General features: G+C 46.9%; 2 protein-coding genes across 2 annotated transcripts in view; both read right to left on the bottom strand.

Moving 5' to 3' along the window:
• Window positions 1-294: 294 nt before the first annotated feature.
• Window positions 295-9,897, bottom strand: LOC310963367 (uncharacterized protein). Its single transcript, XM_083936148.1, has 4 exons — window positions 9,798-9,897; window positions 7,104-8,344; window positions 5,540-5,658; window positions 295-3,255 (listed from the first exon to the last, which is right to left on the bottom strand). The coding sequence occupies exons 2-4, from the start codon at window positions 8,335-8,337 to the stop codon at window positions 1,600-1,602; spliced, it is 3,009 nt and encodes a 1,002-aa protein (XP_083792274.1). The 5' UTR covers window positions 8,338-8,344; window positions 9,798-9,897; the 3' UTR covers window positions 295-1,599.
• A 2,807-nt stretch (window positions 9,898-12,704) lies between these two features.
• rbm34 (RNA binding motif protein 34) overlaps window positions 12,705-19,280 on the bottom strand; it is a 7,283-nt gene continuing 707 nt past the window's right edge. Inside the window, exons 2-11 of the mRNA XM_083932887.1 lie at window positions 18,519-18,678; window positions 18,157-18,278; window positions 15,785-15,992; window positions 15,642-15,701; window positions 15,170-15,213; window positions 14,999-15,082; window positions 14,849-14,912; window positions 14,704-14,746; window positions 14,508-14,626; window positions 12,705-13,474 (exon numbers count right to left, since the gene is read on the bottom strand). Of these exons, the coding sequence (XP_083789013.1) occupies window positions 13,073-13,474; window positions 14,508-14,626; window positions 14,704-14,746; window positions 14,849-14,912; window positions 14,999-15,082; window positions 15,170-15,213; window positions 15,642-15,701; window positions 15,785-15,992; window positions 18,157-18,278; window positions 18,519-18,678 (1,306 nt within the window). The 3' untranslated portion in view covers window positions 12,705-13,072. The remainder of the gene's footprint in view (window positions 13,475-14,507; window positions 14,627-14,703; window positions 14,747-14,848; window positions 14,913-14,998; window positions 15,083-15,169; window positions 15,214-15,641; window positions 15,702-15,784; window positions 15,993-18,156; window positions 18,279-18,518; window positions 18,679-19,280) is intronic.

Below are 19,280 nucleotides of genomic sequence, written 5' to 3'. Positions count from 1 at the left end.
TGGCTGACTTCCTGTTAGACTTAGGGTACGGCTCCAAGAGGCTTTTTTTTAAGTCTCCATAATTTACATCTGCCTACCAAATTTAAAGGCGGGGGCAGTGACTTTGAAATATTCTAGGGGGCGCCCCTGAGCCAATTTAAAGCACACGAGCCCAAGACCCATATCAGTTATTACGTTTAGACACTTGTGATGCATGTGCAACTTTTTGTGCGCTTAAGAGAACGATGAGCACCTCAAACATGATGAACGTCATTCTATAACAGCAGTTCGACAAAACAACACTAACTCAATGTCCTGGTTTTTAAAGTCTTTATTGAATAATCACACATTTACAGATTTCATTGACTCATAAGAAACTTTACAGTAAACATAAAGTAAAACAACAACAACCAGCCAAAGTGACCAGTAATTAACCAAACTCTCTCCTTTTTTAACATTCGTTATTTAAAATGATGCAAATGGAAACAAAGCAAAACAATACTCAAAGCACTTTTCAAACAACATCTATTCCATCACCTTTATCAATGTTTCTATGCCTGCTACAACAATGACACGCTGTGTTCTGTAGGAACTATAGAAAGTCATTAAATGAAGCTCTATCATACACGAGTACTCAGCAACGTGCTTTCTGTGGCTGCACATGAAAAACCTGATTTTTTGCAGTATTTCTATTTACAAAACTATTTACACAAACTGTTTCCTTCAAAGAGTTTCTTAAAGCCCAATTATTGCAGAAATGTGCTAATTTTGCCACTTCTGACCTTTGGGCCAGTTTTGGTGGGTTTTTGAGAATCCCAAGCCCCTCAAAATGATGAAGTTTGACACTTAAAGCCGACTTCCTGTTGTTAGTCGGTGGCTCTATGACTATGACTCAATTTCAACATGTCTTCAGGCCTGGACTGTTATCCAGCAGGTGAAAATTGGGGCAGATTGTAAAAAGTAAAGTTGAGCTTCGACAACTTCCTCTTTCAAGTTTTGGGCAAAATTCACCACCACGCCACATCGAGGGCGTTCCATGAATCCTCAAAAGCTTCACAATCTAGCATCACAAAGGTCCTTAGAGGCAACCCACCAGATTTGAAGTCACTCAGTTTAATTCTCTAGGAGGAGTTTGTTAAAGTACAACACGTCTGACTGGCTTCACAGTCCAAAATGGCCGACTTCCTGTTAGACTTAGGGCATGGCTCCAAGAGGTCTACTTGCTTTACATCTGCCTACAAAACAACACTCAAAGCACTTTTCAAACAACATCTATTCCATCACCTTTATCAATGTTTCTATGCCTGCTACAACAATGACACGCTGTGTTCTGTAGGAACTATAGAAAGTCATTAAATGAAGCTCTATCATACACGAGTACTCAGCAACGTGCTTTCTGTGGCTGCACATGAAAAACCTGATTTTTTGCAGTATTTCTATTTACAAACAGAAAATCAATGTCTGTAGGTTTAACAGAGGTTTAAATGAATATTCTCTAACACCATGTTTGTTATCGTGCAGAGTTCAAGAGAAGAATGCGTCAAATCACCACAGTAAACATAAAATAAGATGCAAACTAAAGATGTACCTGTTACCTGAATACATGAAAAAGGGAAGTGACTAGTTTACTCTGACAGGAGAGACGATCAGAGGGGCAGAGTTTTTACCACCATCATTTTTACCGGGACTGAAGAACGGGAAGAGTTTCCCAGTGAAGGAGCAGCCAGTGAAGGAGTAGATCAGAGCTGCAGCAGCTACGTCGTAAAAGGAGACCAGACCCTCCTCATAATCCACAAACACCCCCACCTTCTGGGGCTGAGACTTCAGAGACAGACGGACTGAAGGGTCATTAAGAGCTTTGTACTCGTTTTTATTTCTTAACCATATAGTACAGAAACCTTTCTGGGGGCTCTGCCTGATTTCCTTTCCCTTCCTTTTGATCGACTCTCTGGCCACTCCTAGATCCCATTGAGTCTTTCCTTCAACCTGAACCTCAAAGTAAAATCTGCCTGAAGAGAAACTCTGCTTTCCTAAAACACAAAGACAATTGGAAAATCTCTCAGGGTTGTCTGGGAGATTCTTCTTCACACCACCGTGATTCACTTGTTTCCCATCATCAGACAGGATGAGTTCAGGATGTGCAGTATCAGGATCAAGAGTCACATCCACCTCATACTGCTGGATCCTCTTCAGCTCAGCTTCAAGCAGCTTCTTCATCTCTTCACTGAGTGTCTCCTCCAGCTGAGACACAGCTTCCACCACAGTCCCCTGATATGAAGATGGAGGGACTCTGACATCTGTCCAGTCCTTGGTGGGTGGAACAGCTTTCAGGGACTGGACACTCTGGAGAAGATGGAGGTGGTCTTCAGAGCGTGAGAGCTGCTCCACCTCAGTCCGTCTCTTCTTCAGCTCAGTGATTTCCTGTTCCAGCTCTTTGATGAAACCTTCAGCCTTTCTTTTGGTCGTTTTCTGCTTTTCTTCTCTTGTTTTGTAGAGCTCGTTCAGGCCTCTCTCAACAGACTCCTTCAGAGAAGTGAAGACCTGAACACCTTCTGCTATCTCTCTGTCTGGATCTTTCTCACTGAGGTGAACTGACTGTTTGATCTCCTGAATCTTCAGGTGTCTCTTCTGGATCAACTGCTGAATTTCAGCCTCTGTCTTCCCCAGCTCCACTTTCTTTCCTTCATATTCTTCTTTCAGAGGAACAAAGTCGTGGTTCTTGTGGTCTAAAACTGGGCAAAGTGTGCAGACACATGTCTGGTCGGTCTTACAGAACAGCTCCAGAGGTTTATCGTGCTTCATACACATCCTGCCCTGCAGGTTCTCCACAGGTTCGATCAGCTGATGTCTTTTCAGCCCGGGTGTTGTCAGATGCGGCTCCAGGTGAGTCTCACAGTAGGAGACCAGACACACCAGGCAGGACTTCAGGGCCTTCAGTTTGGTTCCAGTGCAGACGTCACAGGGAACTTTTTCTGGTTTGGACCCTTGTTGCTCTGAGCTGCTGCTGCTGCTGGCGTTCTGTTGAGCTGACTGTCTGAACTGAGCAGCCATCTCAGAGATGAAGGTGTTGACCCTCAAAACAGGTCTTGTGTGGAAAACCTTATCACACATCAGACACCTGTACTGGTCATTCGTATCCCAGTGTTCAGTGATGCAGTTCTTGCAGAAGTTGTGTCCACATGGTGTGGTGACTGGATCAGTGTATACTTCCCAACAGATGGTGCACAGAAACTGATCTTTAGATGGCAGATAGCTTGCAGCAGCCATATCTGGATTCTGAAACAAAAGTAAAAGCATGGATTATATATATATATATATATTACAAAAAAACATCATCAGGCTACCTGATGGTTGAAATCACCCCATATTGTTAGCTACAGTTGTTGTGTCATTGACTCATCTAATGAGAAGTTAGCAAATTAACATTACATTAGTTTTATTACTGTAAATGCCCCTCCCATGTCTGTATCATATCCAACCAATCAAATTAGGGCATTCCTAATGTCAGGGTCTATTTTTGGTTCTGTCTGACACTGTTGGTACCATAGACTGTCCTCTGGGTCTGAAATATAAGGCCAATGGTCAAGTGCCTGAAAGCTGCATTCTCTCTAATGTCCAGCAGGAGGAGACTCCACTTAAAGCTGCATTCTCTCTAATGTCCAGCAGGAGGAGACTCCACTTAAAGCTGCATTCTCTCTAATGTCCAGCAGGAGGAGACTCCACTTAAGACTCCACCTAAAGCTGCATTCTCTCTAAAGTCCAGCAGGAGGAGACTCCACTTAAAGCTGCATTCTCTCTAATGTCCAGCAGGAGGAGACTCCACTTAAAGCTGCATTCTCTCTAATGTCCAGCAGGAGGAGACTCCACTTAAAGCTGCATTCTCTCTAATGTCCAGCAGGAGGAGACTCCACTTAAAGCTGCATTCTCTCTAATGTCCAGCAGGGGGAGACTCCACTTAAAGCTGCATTCTCTCTAATGTCCAGCAGGAGGAGACTCCACTTAAAGCTGCATTCTCTCTAATGTCCAGCAGGAGGAGACTCCACTTAAAGCTGCATTCTCTCTAATGTCCAGCAGGAGGAGACTCCACTTAAAGCTGCATTCTCTCTAATGTCCAGCAGGAGGAGACTCCACTTAAAGCTGCATTCTCTCTAATGTCCAGCAGGAGGAGACTCCACTTAAAGCTGCATTCTCTCTAATGTCCAGCAGGAGGAGACTCCACTTAAAGCTGCATTCTCTCTAATGTCCAGCAGGAGGAGACTCCACTTAAAGCTGCATTCTCTCTAATGTCCAGCAGGAGGAGACTCCACTTAAAGCTGCATTCTCTCTAATGTCCAGCAGGGGGAGACTCCACACTTTAGCTTCACAAAGGTCTTTAGAGGCAACCCACCAGATTTGAAGTCACTCAGTTTAATTCTCAAGGAGGAGTTTGTTAAAGTACAACACGTCCGACTGGCTTCACTTTGTGAAAAATACCACAGTAAATCCAAAATGGCTGACTTCCTGTTAGACTTAGGGTACGGCTCCAAGAGGCTTTTTTTTAAGACTCCATAATTCACATCTGCCTACCAAATTTAGTTTGTCTACATCAAATTTAAAGGTGGGGGCAGTGACTTTGAAATATTCTAGAGGGCGGCTTCAAGCAACTTAACACACACGAGCCCAAGACTCATATCAGTTATTACGTTTAGACACTTATGATGCATGCTATGTTGAAATCATAAGGGGGTGCAATAGAGCCGCCGTGCCACGCCTAAGCCCAGATGTGGCATCACATCGAAGTAATTACTAGTTTGAATGTGGGTGAAACATTTCGTTAGTTTTCGTTCATCCTAAAATCCTCAAACTTGTTCGTAAAATGGAAACTGATGAACGAAATCCAAAATGGGGAACTTCCTCTCAGACGATAAAAAGAATCCAAAACTGTACATTTGTTCTTTAAGATGAGAGCAACGATCTCACCAAATGTCCTGAACATCAGAAGAACTTTACCCCAACCATGGCGTGCATTTGGGGCCGATGACTTTTAAACTTAAAGGTCGACACTTCTGACCCGTGTGCCGATTTCTGTGAGTCTACCTGCACCGCAAGCCCCTCAGAAATACGATTGGCGCAGTAGGAATATAATATTATTTCATCAAAAACAATAAGTTTGAGTTAAGCAATAAGTCAAGTTTCCATTTGACGGTTTTGTCAGACTGAAATCTAAGATCACCTGCGTCGTTCTCAGACCCAAAAGACCTGACATTTCCTTTTTTGGTTACGCCGTCTTCTTCTAAAGCGTTACAAGAAAACAGGAAATGGCATTTACTTAGAAACATGTTGTGTGTGTGTGTGTGTGTGTGGGGGGGGGGGGGGACGTACCCACCCAGAGACAGGAAGCTCAGTTTTCACAGTTCAGTAGAAAATGTGTCTTAACGTTTATGTTTCATTCTTTTAAACATTTTACTCTTTTAGGGAAATCGAACCATAGCTGCAGCGACGTGTGCTTTATATTCTTCACACAAACAGAGAATCCAGATTTCATTCTGATGGTAAATGAAACATGATCAGCTGTACTCACCAGTGTGGGACAGAGACTCTGCTGTGATGTTGACAAAGACCTGATGAAGGTTGAATTTTCTTTCAGACAGAAACAAGTTTCGTCTCGACCGTCTGAACTCGACTGCGACGCCGACACACCTTCAGTTTAATGCCCAGGGTGCGATGTTGAAGCTCTTCTATCTCCTCCTCCTCCTCCTCCTCTGCAGCTCTGCGGTTTGCTTCGGTTTCCTCCCTCTGAGTCGCACAGTTACTGTGAAATACCTGTGTTTTGCAAACGTGTTGCTTCATCGGTGATTAATAAGGTGCTTTAACTTTAGAGTTTAGTTATTCGACACAAAGAGAGAGATCTCACACAGATCACGATCAAGTTCCCGTCTTTGTTCCTGATGTAAAGACAACAAACTACAATCCAACCACACAACCAATAGGCCTCTCAGACGTATGTCACACTGATGATTAAACACATCCCTCTAACACAGAAGAGGGTGATTTCCTGTCTGTTTGCTGTCACTGTTCGGTGCTTAAATCACGGCTTACTCAGTCTTGTGTTCAACATCTGGTTTATTTTACAGTTTTTATTGAACAATCCCATATTTACAGATGTCTTTCACTTATAAGACACAATACCAGCGTTTACAAAACCATTAAAACGACCCAACATGACCCGTAATTAACCAAACAAAGACTATTCCATTAATGAACCCTATTCTTGGTAAATCAAACTGTATTCTGTAAATACTGTAGACATTCAATTAAATGAAGCTTTATGACAGAATTCAATATTCAACAAAATTCCCATGAAATCTTTGTCATCATTTCTATTTATAAATGAAATCAAACTCTTAAGATCTCGACGTTGTTGGTGTGTTTATTAAACTGTGATTTCCTCAAAGTGAAGATGAATATCTGTGGTTTAACGGAGGTTTAAATAGATATTCTCCACATGTTGTTTGTGTCATTGTGCAAACTTGAAGTGAAGAATGCATCAAATTAACGTGTTGGTTGCTCCCAATATACTATTGACCTCCTCCTGTACCCTGCACTGTGCAACATGCCTGTACTATGGGCTGTTTTTTGCACTATTTGGACTTATTTAATCATATTTATTCACTCTAAATCACATTATTACAAACAAACAAAACAAGAACAACTGCACTATATCATGTGAATATGTATATATGTCTATTTCCATTTCTTCCCTTTTTAAATTTAACTTTATTGCTTATTTTTGTCATCAATGCGTGTGACGTGTTACGGCGTGATGACGTATAGGCAGCAAGAAGCATTCTCCGAGGCCCAGGTAGTGTGAGTACAAACGGGCCTGGAGGGGGGGGCAAGGACCCTAAAGCGATTGATAGAAATTGACTGTGATGCCCTTTTTAACGAGGACTAATTGAATAGCCTAATAAATATTTAAATGGGGGGGTTAATTAATTTATTATAATACATGTATTTCTCTCTTATTCCCCTACAAAGTGTAGATCAATCACCACAGTAAACAGAAAATGTACATTTGTTACCTAAATACGTGACATTGATTTTACTCTGACATGATCCTGTGACTGTTCTCACTCGTCCAGGTCATCGTTTCTTTGGGGATTTCACTTTGACAGGAGCGACGATCAGAGGGGCAGAGTTTTTATGGCCATCTTTAAGATAGGGACTGAAGTATGGGAAGAGTTTCCCAGTGAAGGAGCAGTCAGTGAAGGAGTAGATCAGAGCCGCAGCATCTACGTCATAAAAGGAGACCAGACCCTCCTCATAATCCACAAACACCCCCACCTTCTGGGGCCGAGACTTCAGAAAGAGACGGTCATCACCATCATCAGCAACTCCGTACACTTTGCGATTTCTCAACACCAAAATCCAGAAACCGTCCTCAGGGCTCTGAGTTATTTCTCCCTTCCTGTTGATCCACTCGCTGGCCACTCCTAGATCCCATGCAGTCTTTCCTTTAACTTGAACCTCAAAGTAAAATCTGCCTGAAGAGAAACTCTGCTTTCCTAAAACACAGGGATTGAAAGAAAATCTCTCTGGATTGTCTGGAAGTTTCTGATTTGCACGCCCAGTTTTCACTTGTTTCCCATTACCAGACAGAATGAGTTCAGGATTTGCAGTATCAGGATCAAGAGTCACATCCACCTCATACTGCTGGATCCTCTTCAGCTCAGCTTCATGCAGCTTCTTCATCTCTTCACTGAGTGTCTCCTCCAGCTGAGACACAGCTTTCACCACAGTCCCCTGATATGAAGATGGAGGGACTCTGACATCTGTCCAGTCCCTGGAGGGTGGAACAGCTTTCAGGGACTGGACACTCTGGAGAAGATGGAGGTGGTCTTCAGAGCGTGAGAGCTGCTCCACCTCAGTCCGTCTCTTCTTCAGCTCAGAGATTTCCTGTTCCAGCTCTTTGATGAAGCCTTCAGCCTGTTCTTCTTTGGTTTTCTGCTTCTCTTTGATCGTGTCGATGAGCTCGTTCAGGCCTCTCTCAACAGACTCCATCAGAGAAGTGAAGACCTGAACACCTTCTGCTATCTCTCTGTCTGCATCTTTCTCACTGAGGTCGACTGTTTGTTTGATCTCCTGAATCTTCAGTTGTCTCTTCTGGATCATCTGCGGAATTTTAGCCTCTGTCTTCCCCAGCTCCACCTTCTTTCCTTCATATTCTTCTTTCACAGTAACAACATCGTGCATCTTGTGGTCTAAAACACGGCATTGCGTGCAGACACATTGCTGGTCGGTCTTACAGAACAGCTCCAGAGGTTTATCGTGCTCCGTACACATCTCGTAGTCAATATGATGACAGCTCGCAGCAGCCATATCTACACTAAAAGTAAAAGCATGGACAAAATTATTTTAATTGTAGACATCTTGATAATTTAATCTACATGTGGGGAGTGGGGAAGCATCAGTGGTAACATTAAGTGCATTAGATTTTGCTTTAAATGACTGGAGACAATCACAAAACTATATTTAGTGTGGATCGTGATGTTTGCCTGATACCTGATCTTCTTGATAGGGTCTGTGTGAGTACTTGAGTACTTGAGTACTTGAGTACTTGAGTACTGTATTAGGACGTCAATATTTGTTCAATGGATCAAGCACTCACTACTTCTTTCTTTTGCTTTGTAACTGTACTTACTACGATGTCCTGCTATGTCAATAGGCTAATTACATTCACCAAGCTTATGCGTTCTGTAATTTTATAATGTTACAACAATGCTCAGTTATTTTTTAGTATGATTGTTTTGACCATGGGTAACAGTGCTAAGTTACCCATGGTCTGTTTTTGAATCTTTTCATCGACCAAATCTGCAGTAAACACTCCACCTCCGCATCACACCAACGTGAACCTTTCGCCGCCATTGTTTGAAGTGTCCGCGCATGGTCCCTCCTTCTTTTTTCTACGTCCCAACAGGCGCACAGGAAATGACCTCAGAACCACCGTAGGCCTCGTGCTCTTACACGTGCGCACGCTCGTGCTCGTACATGTGCAAACGCGCTCACAAAAGCCCACCTCTCTCAGGCGGGCCGTGGACGGCCCGCTGTCTGCAGTTATGCGTGGAGCGGTTGCACTCACACTGCTCAAACGCACTAGGCTTTAGCTGAAAAAACGGTTTTGGCGCGGTGAGGAAGGACAGTGTGAGTGCGCCCTAAGTCTCATCAAAAGCAAACTTCAGACCCTATTCGTAAGTTGGGATTTTTTGCAAGTCCTTGAGTACTCAAATATGGAAAATACTGTTCTGTGTAGGATACAACAAATCAAATCAAGGCAGACTCCACTTAAAGCTTAAGAGGTCTAATCCTTTGTTTTCACCGGGGAGGGGCGCGGCCTCTTACGTGACGTAGGGTTGCTCTCTTCTGTAGACACGTTAGCTCAGGCGAGGTCTAATATTAACTCTGGGTACACTGGCACACTGTTTGTGGCTTTTTCAAGAAGCAAAACAATACGTTGTTGGCAAAGGAAAAGCAGCATACCACTCCGGGGATCAGCTTGTGGCACCACACCTTAGTGGCAAGCAATCAACCATCCATCTTGGCATCACGCCATCTTACAGCAAACCGGTTCTCAAATGCCTGCCGCTGAGGCCTGAAGCCTGGTTTTCACAGTTTAGAGGAAAATGTGTACGTGTATGTTTTAACCTAGACGTTTTAAGCTAAACTGTTATTGTTATTGTTAAAATTGAACAATAGCTGCAGCAACGTTTGCTTTATATTCTTTACACAATACAGAGTCTTTTGATTTTGATGATAAATGAAACATGATCAGCTGTACTCACCAGGGTTGGACAGAGACTCTGCTGTGTTGTTGACAAAGACCTGATGAAGTCTCTTTAGACAGAAACAGATTCGTCCCGACCGTCTGAACTCGACTGCGACACTGACAAACCTTAAGTTTCATTTCTGGAGTGTGACGTTGAAGCTCTGTTCTGCCCAGTGTTGCTCCTCCTCCTCTGCAGATTTGTTGTTATCTTTAGTTTCTTCCCTCTTTACTGACAGCTTCACTTTAACCACAAGAGTTTAGTTGATAGGACACAAAGAGAGAGACATCAAACAGATCTGCAACATGTCAGTGAAAACACAACGTTTCCATTGGGGTTCTTTATTTATAGACAACAAACTTCCATCAAATCACAAATAGCCTAGGCCTTTTAAGACATGAAATAGGTAACAAACTGTTCAAGCTGCAGATAGAGTAGTTTACAACTCTCACGCCCCTCCCCCTCTCCAACCCAGCTCCTGTTCCCTCCCATCGAGTGCTCGTCAGTGCAAGTGCACCAGATTCCTGTGAACGCGCCCGTGTCTTCTCTCATCAATAAACAGCATGGAGTACACGCTACATGGAGGTAGGCTGCTATCTCACTCATAGATAGAAACTGCTAACGTCATTTAGCGTGCGCTAGCTTGAAGCGTGTGCCTGTGATATAGTATTATGATATATGTATTGAGATAATAGAGATAACAGGGAGATGGAATCACCTGCTAGACCTCCTCCGGTGCCCACGGGTCAGGTGCAGGGTCATCAGCCAGGAACCACCAATCACCAACGTTTAGCACCTTTAATCCTGGAACATCTCCTGGTAGCGGAGCAATGACAGGGACGTCTCCCTGCCACCCCCTGCAGCTGCTGTTGGGGTTAGTTGTTCGTTCCCCAGCGCTTGTTCTTCCTCCTTAACCAGAGCCAAAATCTTCCTTTCTCAGCCTCCTCTGCCTGCTCCTTGGTTGCCTTCTTCAGGATCCCTCCTGTCACTCCTGCATCCCTCAGAAGGCGTGTGGTTGACTGCCCCACAAAGCCTCAGCATCGAACTTCCACTGGGTAGATGGTGGTCATCCAGCCAGCCATCCAGCACTCAGCTGCCAACTCTGAGTACTTGTCCTTTTTTCGTTCGAAGGCGGCCTCGATCCCCTCCTCCGCTGGTACCATGAGCTCAATGAGGAGCAGGGATTTTGCCTTAGATGACCACGCCACTATGTCCGGGCGGAGCGATGTAGCAGTGATCTCGACCGGGAAGCGAAGCTGCCTGTCTAGCTTACGCCATGCCTCTGCCTCACTTGACTTTGCCCATTTAGTTTGCTCTTTCTAGTTGGATTCATGGTCTCGGCGTTTGGCTCTGTTCTGTGTGAGTTGGTGGCGACTTGGTCTAGGAGCTCACATGTGGGATCGTCCTCCACCAGTGGGCCTTCTTCCTCTGTGCCGTCTTTGACTTCTGCAACATTGGGTCCATCGGCTCTGTGGTTTTCAACCTGTCTTTTGGTCCCTGGTCTCACCTGCCAGGGCAGTGCAAGGTTGCTGTTTGCCCGTCTGTCCACACTTTCGCTTCCCCTGGTGGATTTGCAACCCCCCTGATTGTGGTCACTTTCTCCCATCTGTATGTAACATGCATGAGCGTGGAGGGGGGTGGGGTGGGGGGGGGGGGATCTGTGGCGTGTGCACAAACTGTGAACTGTGCTGAGTGGGAAGGATGATACGGAACAAACAAACAACAGGCTCTAGGTGCACGTAGAGGCACCAGATGATTTCTGTTGTTCTATCAGAGCAGAGCGTCGGCTTCAGTGAATATGACCAAACAAATGTTGCCGACTGCTGCTTTAACAAAGAAGAGTGTTTGTTCCTGTCAGAGACTGACTGAAGGGCCAGCAGCAGCTTTTTACTCATTATAATTCAGTAACAACCGTGAGGGCTCAGTGTGATCTCCCCTTCCTGTTGATCGACTCTACGGTCGCTCCGAAATCCCATTCAGGCTTTCTTCAAACTCCTCAAAGTAAAATCTGCCTGAAGAGTAACTCTGCTTTCCTGAAACATTATTATAAGAAACTCTCTCAGGGTTGTCTGGGAGATTCTTATTTACATCACTAATATATTCTTTCTTCCCACCATCAGACAGGAAGACACTGGGAAGTGCTGGATCAGGATCAGGAGAGCGTGAGAGCTGCTCCACCACGGTCCCCTGGTCTGATGATCGGCCTGCGCTGACATCTGTCAGGTGGGTTGAGCAGCTTTCAGATTTAAATTTTACAATTTATTTATTTTAAAACCTTTATTTTTTTTTGGCTGGAAATAGTAAAAAGGGAAAATTAAAAGATAAAAAAAAATATATATATATTTTTTAAATGCAGTAAAATAGTTTATATATGAAATAATCTACATTTACAGAAAATGTGAAAATAAACAGGTGGGCAATGATACTTTTACTTATTCCTCTTTTGTATTTTCTTATTTCTTTACAGATGTGTTTACATTTTTACTACAATTAGTCCGCTTATTAATACATTCTATTTAGTTATTTTTAGGTATTTTTTATATTGTTTTCATATTACTGCTTTGATGTGTCTGTGCAATGCTGCTGTTACACTGAAAATAGATTCTAAATCACTAAAATAGATGTAAAATTACTAGAAATAGACGTAAAATCACTAAAAACAGATGTTAAATCACTAAAAATAGATTTCTAAATTATTTAATTGCACTGTAAAGTATTTCTATTCTGTGTCGCAAAAACAAACCCGCTCACATTCAACCAAACTTTGTGTGAAGGAATTAAAAATTAGCTTCACTCATCAGACGTTCAGATCTTTTCTTAAACGCAGCAGATTTCTGCTGATTTATTAGAATCAACACATTTCAAATATCTCCAACACAGTTTTACAAACACATTTAATCACTTTTCTACAACAAAACTCGTGATTATCTGATACGAGTGAGAAACGTTTACGTCGTCCGGGTTACAGAAGTGTCATCAAACTTTAGTTTATTTAGTTCATCTGCTGCAGAACAGGAGATCAGGACGTAACGGGATCATGGCTCAATACTCCATTTGGTTTTGGATCGTGATAAAAAAAACAACAGAGTCACAATAAGTGAATTGTGATGAATTGCAGTTATCGGGGTCTTTGCGCGGATCTTCAGGACTCGACCGCAGTTGCATCAAATCAGAAACGGTGACGCACAGTTACATCAGACGCGTCAGCTGCAGTTCCTGAACACGTTCGGTCACAGCGGCAGAAGCTGCTTCACTGTCGGAGAGTTTCGTTTGTGTAACGCAGCGGCGATGTTTCAGATGTGAACGCTCTTCTTCACCTTCTTCTTCTTCTTCAGTCCTTTCTTTTTACTCTTCTTGTTTGGATCCGTCATCTCGCCTTTGAAGGATGTGGACTTCTGCTGGTTTCCAGAGAATTTCTTTGGAGACTTGAAACCTCCTCGAGGGCCTCCTCTGTCCGGCCCTGAGCCCTTCATGGGGCCCTTCATGGGACCCTTCATGGGTCCCTTCCCTGGGCCCTTCATGGGTCCCTTCCCTGGGCCCTTCATGGGGCCCTTCCCTGGCCTCCCTGCGGCTCCTCTGGGATCAGTTTGCACTTTCTTCTGCTTCTCCTTCTTCACGGACCTCTTCACGCGGACGGACCTTCCCTCCAGTTTGGAGCCGTCCAGTTTCAACGCCAGCTGCACCGAGTCGGCGCTCTGTGACAGAAACACACACAGGTACAAACTCATCATCACCGTCATCATCACCGTCATCGTCATCATCATCATCATCACCGTCAACGACAACAACCCAGAGAACACGCGCTCAAAGAGTCGTCGTAGGTTTATGTTGGAGCAGTCGTGGCGTGGTGGGGACTCCGCTCATATTTGGGATCATAGACTTTTAAACAGAAATAAAAGGAACTCTGGGTATTGATCGACTTCTCGACTCAGCCCTGTTAGAATTTTGGGAGATTACCTGAAGATCTGACGGAGACAGCAGCTGAAGAAAATGGTTGAAGCGGGTCACGCAGGGTCACACGAGGTCACACAATGTCACGCAGGGTCACACAGGGTCAGACAAGGTTGCGCAGGGTCACACGGGGTCACACAAGGTCACACAAGGTCAGACAAGGTCACACAGGGTCACACAAGGTCACACAGGGTCAGACAAGGTCACACAGGGTCACACAAGGTCACACAGGGTCAGACAAGGTCACACAGGGTCAGACAAGGTCACACAAGGTCAGACAAGGTCACACGTGGTCAGACAAGGTCACACAGGGTCACACACGGGATTATAATAGTATTTTTGATTCTGATTCTGATATTCAAAGGTCAAATTCAAGCACTTTTCAGGTCCGTTTGTAAGGTTTTCCAGCACTTCACAGCGTAAACGTGCGTAAGCGTATGTGGTAAACTACATATTACTACAAATACACACATACTGGAAAATGAGACGGCATTATGCTGTGAACTACTACAAGTGTTGATGAGAATAAAAAGAGATTGGCACGCTGTGAGGATTTAATGAAAACGCAAAACACCCATTTTAAACTCCTTCAGTAAAAGTGGATAATGAGAATATATCTCACCCCAACTCAGCAACATAAACTCAAGCCCAATCACCCCGACACGTGCTACAAGTCTTAGTCTAAGGTGATAGGATGAGTGGGTTGTATCCTGAGGCCGGTGGGATTGTTGTTCATCTTCATGTGTTGGAATAAAAGAAGAAGAAGAAGAGTCGTACCTCAAAGAGGACGTAGCCGAATCCTTTCCCCATGCCAGAGTTCTGGTCTCGCACCAGTCGAACCGCCTCCAGTGCGCCGCACTCCTCAAAGTGGCGTCGAAAGGCCAGTTCGTTTATCTCTAAACACACACAACAACTGTTAGTTTCACAGAGCGACAGACATCAACGCTCAACGACGTGAAAGCTGCAGACTCACCGAACGACAGGTTCCCCACGAACACGGAGCGCTTGTGATCGTGCTGCAAGGCAAACAACAACTTCACCACACGAGCCGCGAACGCCGCTGAAGCTAACGACACAGTTCATATTCAAATCAGATGAAGCGTGACGCAGAAACTCACCGCCGAGCTGTCCGTCACTCTGTCCACCCGGATGTGGAAGTCTTTCTCGATCTCCAGGCCGTTCCTGTCGGGACACAGAGGAGAAAAGCTCGGTGACGGTTAAATTCAGGGAGCGACGCGACGTTAAGAGAAAGAGTCAATGTCTCTGACCTCTCCAGCGCCTTGGAGACGCCGTCCTCGTCCTTAAACACCACGTAGGCGTTCATGCTCTGCTTCTTGGGGTGAACTTTGCGTCTGGAAAAGTAGAAAGAAGAAAAACCAGTTTAGAACATCTGAGTCGGTTCTGTTCTGTTAAACTCGACAGAACGGACTGAAACTTACTGGATAGCTGCTACTTTGCGCGACATGGCGGGATCCTCTCTGACCTGCAGAGGAGAAACAGGTGATCAGGAGGAGGAGAACACCAGTTAGGGCGCCCTCCCACTGTTCCTCCGTCCCGTGCCCCGTGCTTTAGGGTCCCTGGAGGGGGGGACAAGGACCCTAAAGCACGGGGCGGATGCACAGTGGGAAGGCGCCCTTATTGTCCCATTTAAGTGGACTTCAGTCCCTGATGTGGATGTAAATCCACTGATGAGAGGAAATAAAGCAGATCTGGGTCTAAGTGAGTGCACTTATCTATCGTTGTACTGATGAGGAAAACAGAACTGAGAGCCTGAACGTATCACTGGGTCTCACTTCTAATGTTAAAGGCCGTGTTTTCGATAACATGCGTAACATGAGGCTCAGAGAGCTCCTTTAACGGCCGACGGCCTCGATGTGTCCAGAACCAAAGTGTTTGTGTTTGTTTTTTTACCACGGAGCGAAACCGGACGGACTCGATGGCTCCTTTGTCCCTGAAGAGGCTCTGCAGCGTCTGAAACGAGACACAGGGACATCAGCTACTCGTCAGGAGACGTCACAGGTGCGTTAACGGGGCTCTAACCGTCCTCTCCGTACCTTCCTGGTGCAGCTGATGGGCAGGTTGCCGATGAACACGGTCCTCTTCCTCTTCGTGGCCTCCTCCTGTTTGACGGCCCGCAGCTTCTGCCGCTTCAGCACCCACTGCTCCGCGGGGTTCACGTCGTCCGGCTCCGGAGCTTTCCTCTTGTTCTTCTTCTTCTTCGCCGAATGCTCGTCCTCGTCCGCGTTCTGCAAACTGATCTCCCTGAAAACAAACGGGAGGAAGAAGACGGGGAGACGTGAGAGGGACGGAGAGACGTGAGAGGGACGGGAAGACGTGAGAGGGAAGGAGACACGTGAGAGGGACGGGGAGACGTGAGAGGGACGTGAGAGGGACGTGGAGACGTGAGAGGGACGGGGAGACGTGAGAGGGACGGAGAGACGTGAGAGGGACGGGGAGACGTGAGAGGGACGGGGAGACGTGAGAGGGACGGAGAGACGTGAGAGGGACGGAGAGACGAGAGAGGGACGGGGAGACGTGAGAGGGACGGAGAGACGTGAGAGGGACGGGGAGACGTGAGAGGGACGGGGAGACGTGAGAGGGACGGAGAGACGTGAGAGGGACGGGGAGCATGAGAGGGACGGGGAGACGTGAGAGGGACGGAGAGACGTGAGAGGGACGGAGAGACGTGAGAGGGACGGAGAGACGTGAGAGGGACGGAGAGACGTGAGAGGGACGGGGAGACGTGAGAGGGACGGAGAGACGTGAGAGGGACGTGGAGACGTGAGAGGGACGGGGAGACGTGAGAGGGACGGAGAGACGTGAGAGGGACGGAGAGACGTGAGAGGGACGGAGAGACGTGAGAGGGACGGGGAGACGTGAGAGGGACGGGGAGACGTGAGAGGGACGGGGAGACGTGAGAGGGACGGAGAGACGTGAGAGGGACGGGGAGACGTGAGAGGGACGGGGAGACGTGAGAGGGACGGAGAGACGTGAGAGGGACGGGGAGCATGAGAGGGACGGGGAGACGTGAGAGGGACGGAGAGACGTGAGAGGGACGGAGAGACGTGAGAGGGACGGAGAGACGTGAGAGGGACGGAGAGACGTGAGAGGGACGGGGAGACGTGAGAGGGACGGAGAGACGTGAGAGGGACGTGGAGACGTGAGAGGGACGGAGAGACGTGAGAGGGACGGGGAGACGTGAGAGGGACGGGGAGACGTGAGAGGGACGGGGAGACGTGAGAGGGACGTGAGAGGGACGGGGAGACGTGAGAGGGACGTGAGAGGGACGTGGAGACGTGAGAGGGACGTGAGAGGGACGGAGAGACGTGAGAGGGACGGGGAGACGTGAGAGGGACGGGGAGACGTGAGAGGGACGGAGAGACGAGAGAGGGACGGGGAGATGTGAGAGGGACGGGGAGACGTGAGAGGGACGGAGAGACGTGAGAGGGACGGAGAGACGTGAGAGGGACGGGGAGATGTGAGAGGGACGGGGAGACGTGAGAGGGACGGGGAGACGTGAGAGGGACGGAGAGATGTGAGAGGGACGGAGAGACGTGAGAGGGACGGAGAGACGTGAGAGGGACGGAGAGATGTGAGAGGGACGGGGAGACGTGAGAGGGACGGAGAGACGAGAGAGGGACGGGGAGACGTGAGAGGGACGTGAGAGGGACGGAGAGACGTGAGAGGGACGGAGAGACGTGAGAATGCTTCTTGCTGCCTATACGTCATCACGCCGTAACACGTCACACGCATTGATGACGTCATGGCGATGCGTGGCTTTGTTTCCAGATCTTTCCGTAGACCTCGGAGTTTTTGTGCGTCTTGTCGACTGTTTTTGAATCTTTTCATCGACCAAATCTGCAGTAAACACTCCACCTCCGCATCACACCAACGTGAACCTTTCACCGCCATTGTTTGAAATGTCCGCGCATGGTCCCTCCTTCTTTTTTCTACGTCCCAACAGGCGCACAGGAAATGACCTCAGAGCCGCCGTAGGCCTCGTGCTCGTACACGTGCGCACGCTCGTGCTCGTACACGTGCAAACGTGCTTTACTAAAGCCCACCTCTCCCAAACGGGCCGTGGACGGCAAGCGTGCCGCTCCTAGACGTGGTACGGTTGCACTCACACTGGACAAAGGAACCAGACTTTAGCCGTGAGACGTGCTGGGGCACGGGACGGAGGCACAGTGGGAGTGCGCCCTGTGATCTTTCTTGGATCACGTTCGACTCTTTCACCGAGTTTCATGAACGCTGAGTCGCTTGTTTTTCACAAACTGAGCCCAAACACGACGTTCTCTGCGTGACGGTGAAAAACGAACATTTAGCACTTTATTAATTATTAAATATGAAAACACAGAAGCTAAAAACAGCAGAAGGAGGAGAGAGAGAATGAAAAAGGATCCATGAACGGATCTAAACTCTTCACCTGTTCTCCAGCTTCTGGTCGGCTTCAGATTTCTCCTGGAGCGTCTTCTTCCTCTTGGTTTGACCTTTGACCTCTGGACTTTCCGTCTGCTGCTCCTGTTCGTCTGCGCTCGGCTGAACCAGCTGCAGCCATGACAACGAAACAACGACAGAACAACACCACAGGATGCGTTTAAGGTCATTTTACACACGATCAGACTCAAACCGACACTGAATGGATTGGAATCACACTGTTGTACCATGAACAGACACACAGAGAGAGAGCGAGAGCAAGAGCGAGAAAGAGCGAGAGAGAGAGAGAGAGAGAGAGAGAGAGAGAGACGCACACACACTTAAAGAGCGGACAGGTGGAGGTGGAGTTACCTTGGGCGCAGGCTGGAACAGAAGAGGTGCAGCCGGCGCCGCGGTGCCGAACAAAGCAGTCAGCGACCCGGACGCCGCAGACTTCTTGGGGAACAAACTTCCCGACACCTGACCCACCACGTAGTCAGCTGACGGTTGCCCCGGCGACTCCTCGTCTTTACTGAGGAGACAGAAAGAAGGAAGAGTGTAAGGGCGCTTCAGTCATCTGATTGGTTGGTTTGGCCCGTGTGTTGGTGACAGACAGATGGTTTATCCAATCAGAAACCAGGATTTTCACCCCTTCACAAAGATCTTTAAAGCAGAGTTCAGATGGATCTGCTGAGACCAGGAGACTCAACCATCTGGACTCAGGTTAGTTTAGAAGCATTCACTCCATGGACTGAGAGAAAGGAGAGGAACGCCATTCAAACGCACGCCCACATGGCTACGCTGCTCCTGGATGCTAACATCAATTTCATCTGCACTTAGCTGGAACGGCTAACGCTAACGGCTAACGCTAACTGTCAGTCAAACTCCTCTAATCCTTGTTTTGATGCTGTGGTTTTCTGGAGGGGACGGGTTCAAACAGGCTCAAACAGACTCCGGCCTCCTGGAGCTGCTGGGCCGGGTCTGACCAACCTGGCAACCCCACTGCTGGACTTCTTTTTTGTTGTTGAGACGACGATCTGGAGACACTAGATGGAGCCGTTCTGATCGTTCAACACATTCAACCTTTAATATAAAGTTAATCAGCCCGACTTCATCAGCTGCAACATTAAAAGT

This window comes from Echiichthys vipera (assembly GCF_963691815.1).
Source record: "Echiichthys vipera genome assembly, chromosome: 2".
Lineage (NCBI taxonomy): Eukaryota > Metazoa > Chordata > Actinopteri > Perciformes > Trachinidae > Echiichthys > Echiichthys vipera.
Note: the sequence above shows the minus strand (reverse complement) of the source record. Positions and strands in the feature narration are given on the sequence as shown.

Bases quoted from the DNA above. Each gene is read 5' to 3' on its own strand.
- LOC310963367 (XM_083936148.1), bottom strand. From the start codon at position 8,337: ATGGCTGCTGCGAGCTGTCATCATATTGACTACGAGATGTGTACGGAG. The intron at 5,659-7,103 runs GACCTGGACGAG...ATTAAACTGAAG, and splicing joins GAAATCCCCAAAGAAACGAT to GTGTGTCGGCGTCGCAGTCG. The intron at 3,256-5,539 runs GTGAGTACAGCT...CTTTTGTTTCAG, and splicing joins AGAGTCTCTGTCCCACACTG to AATCCAGATATGGCTGCTGC.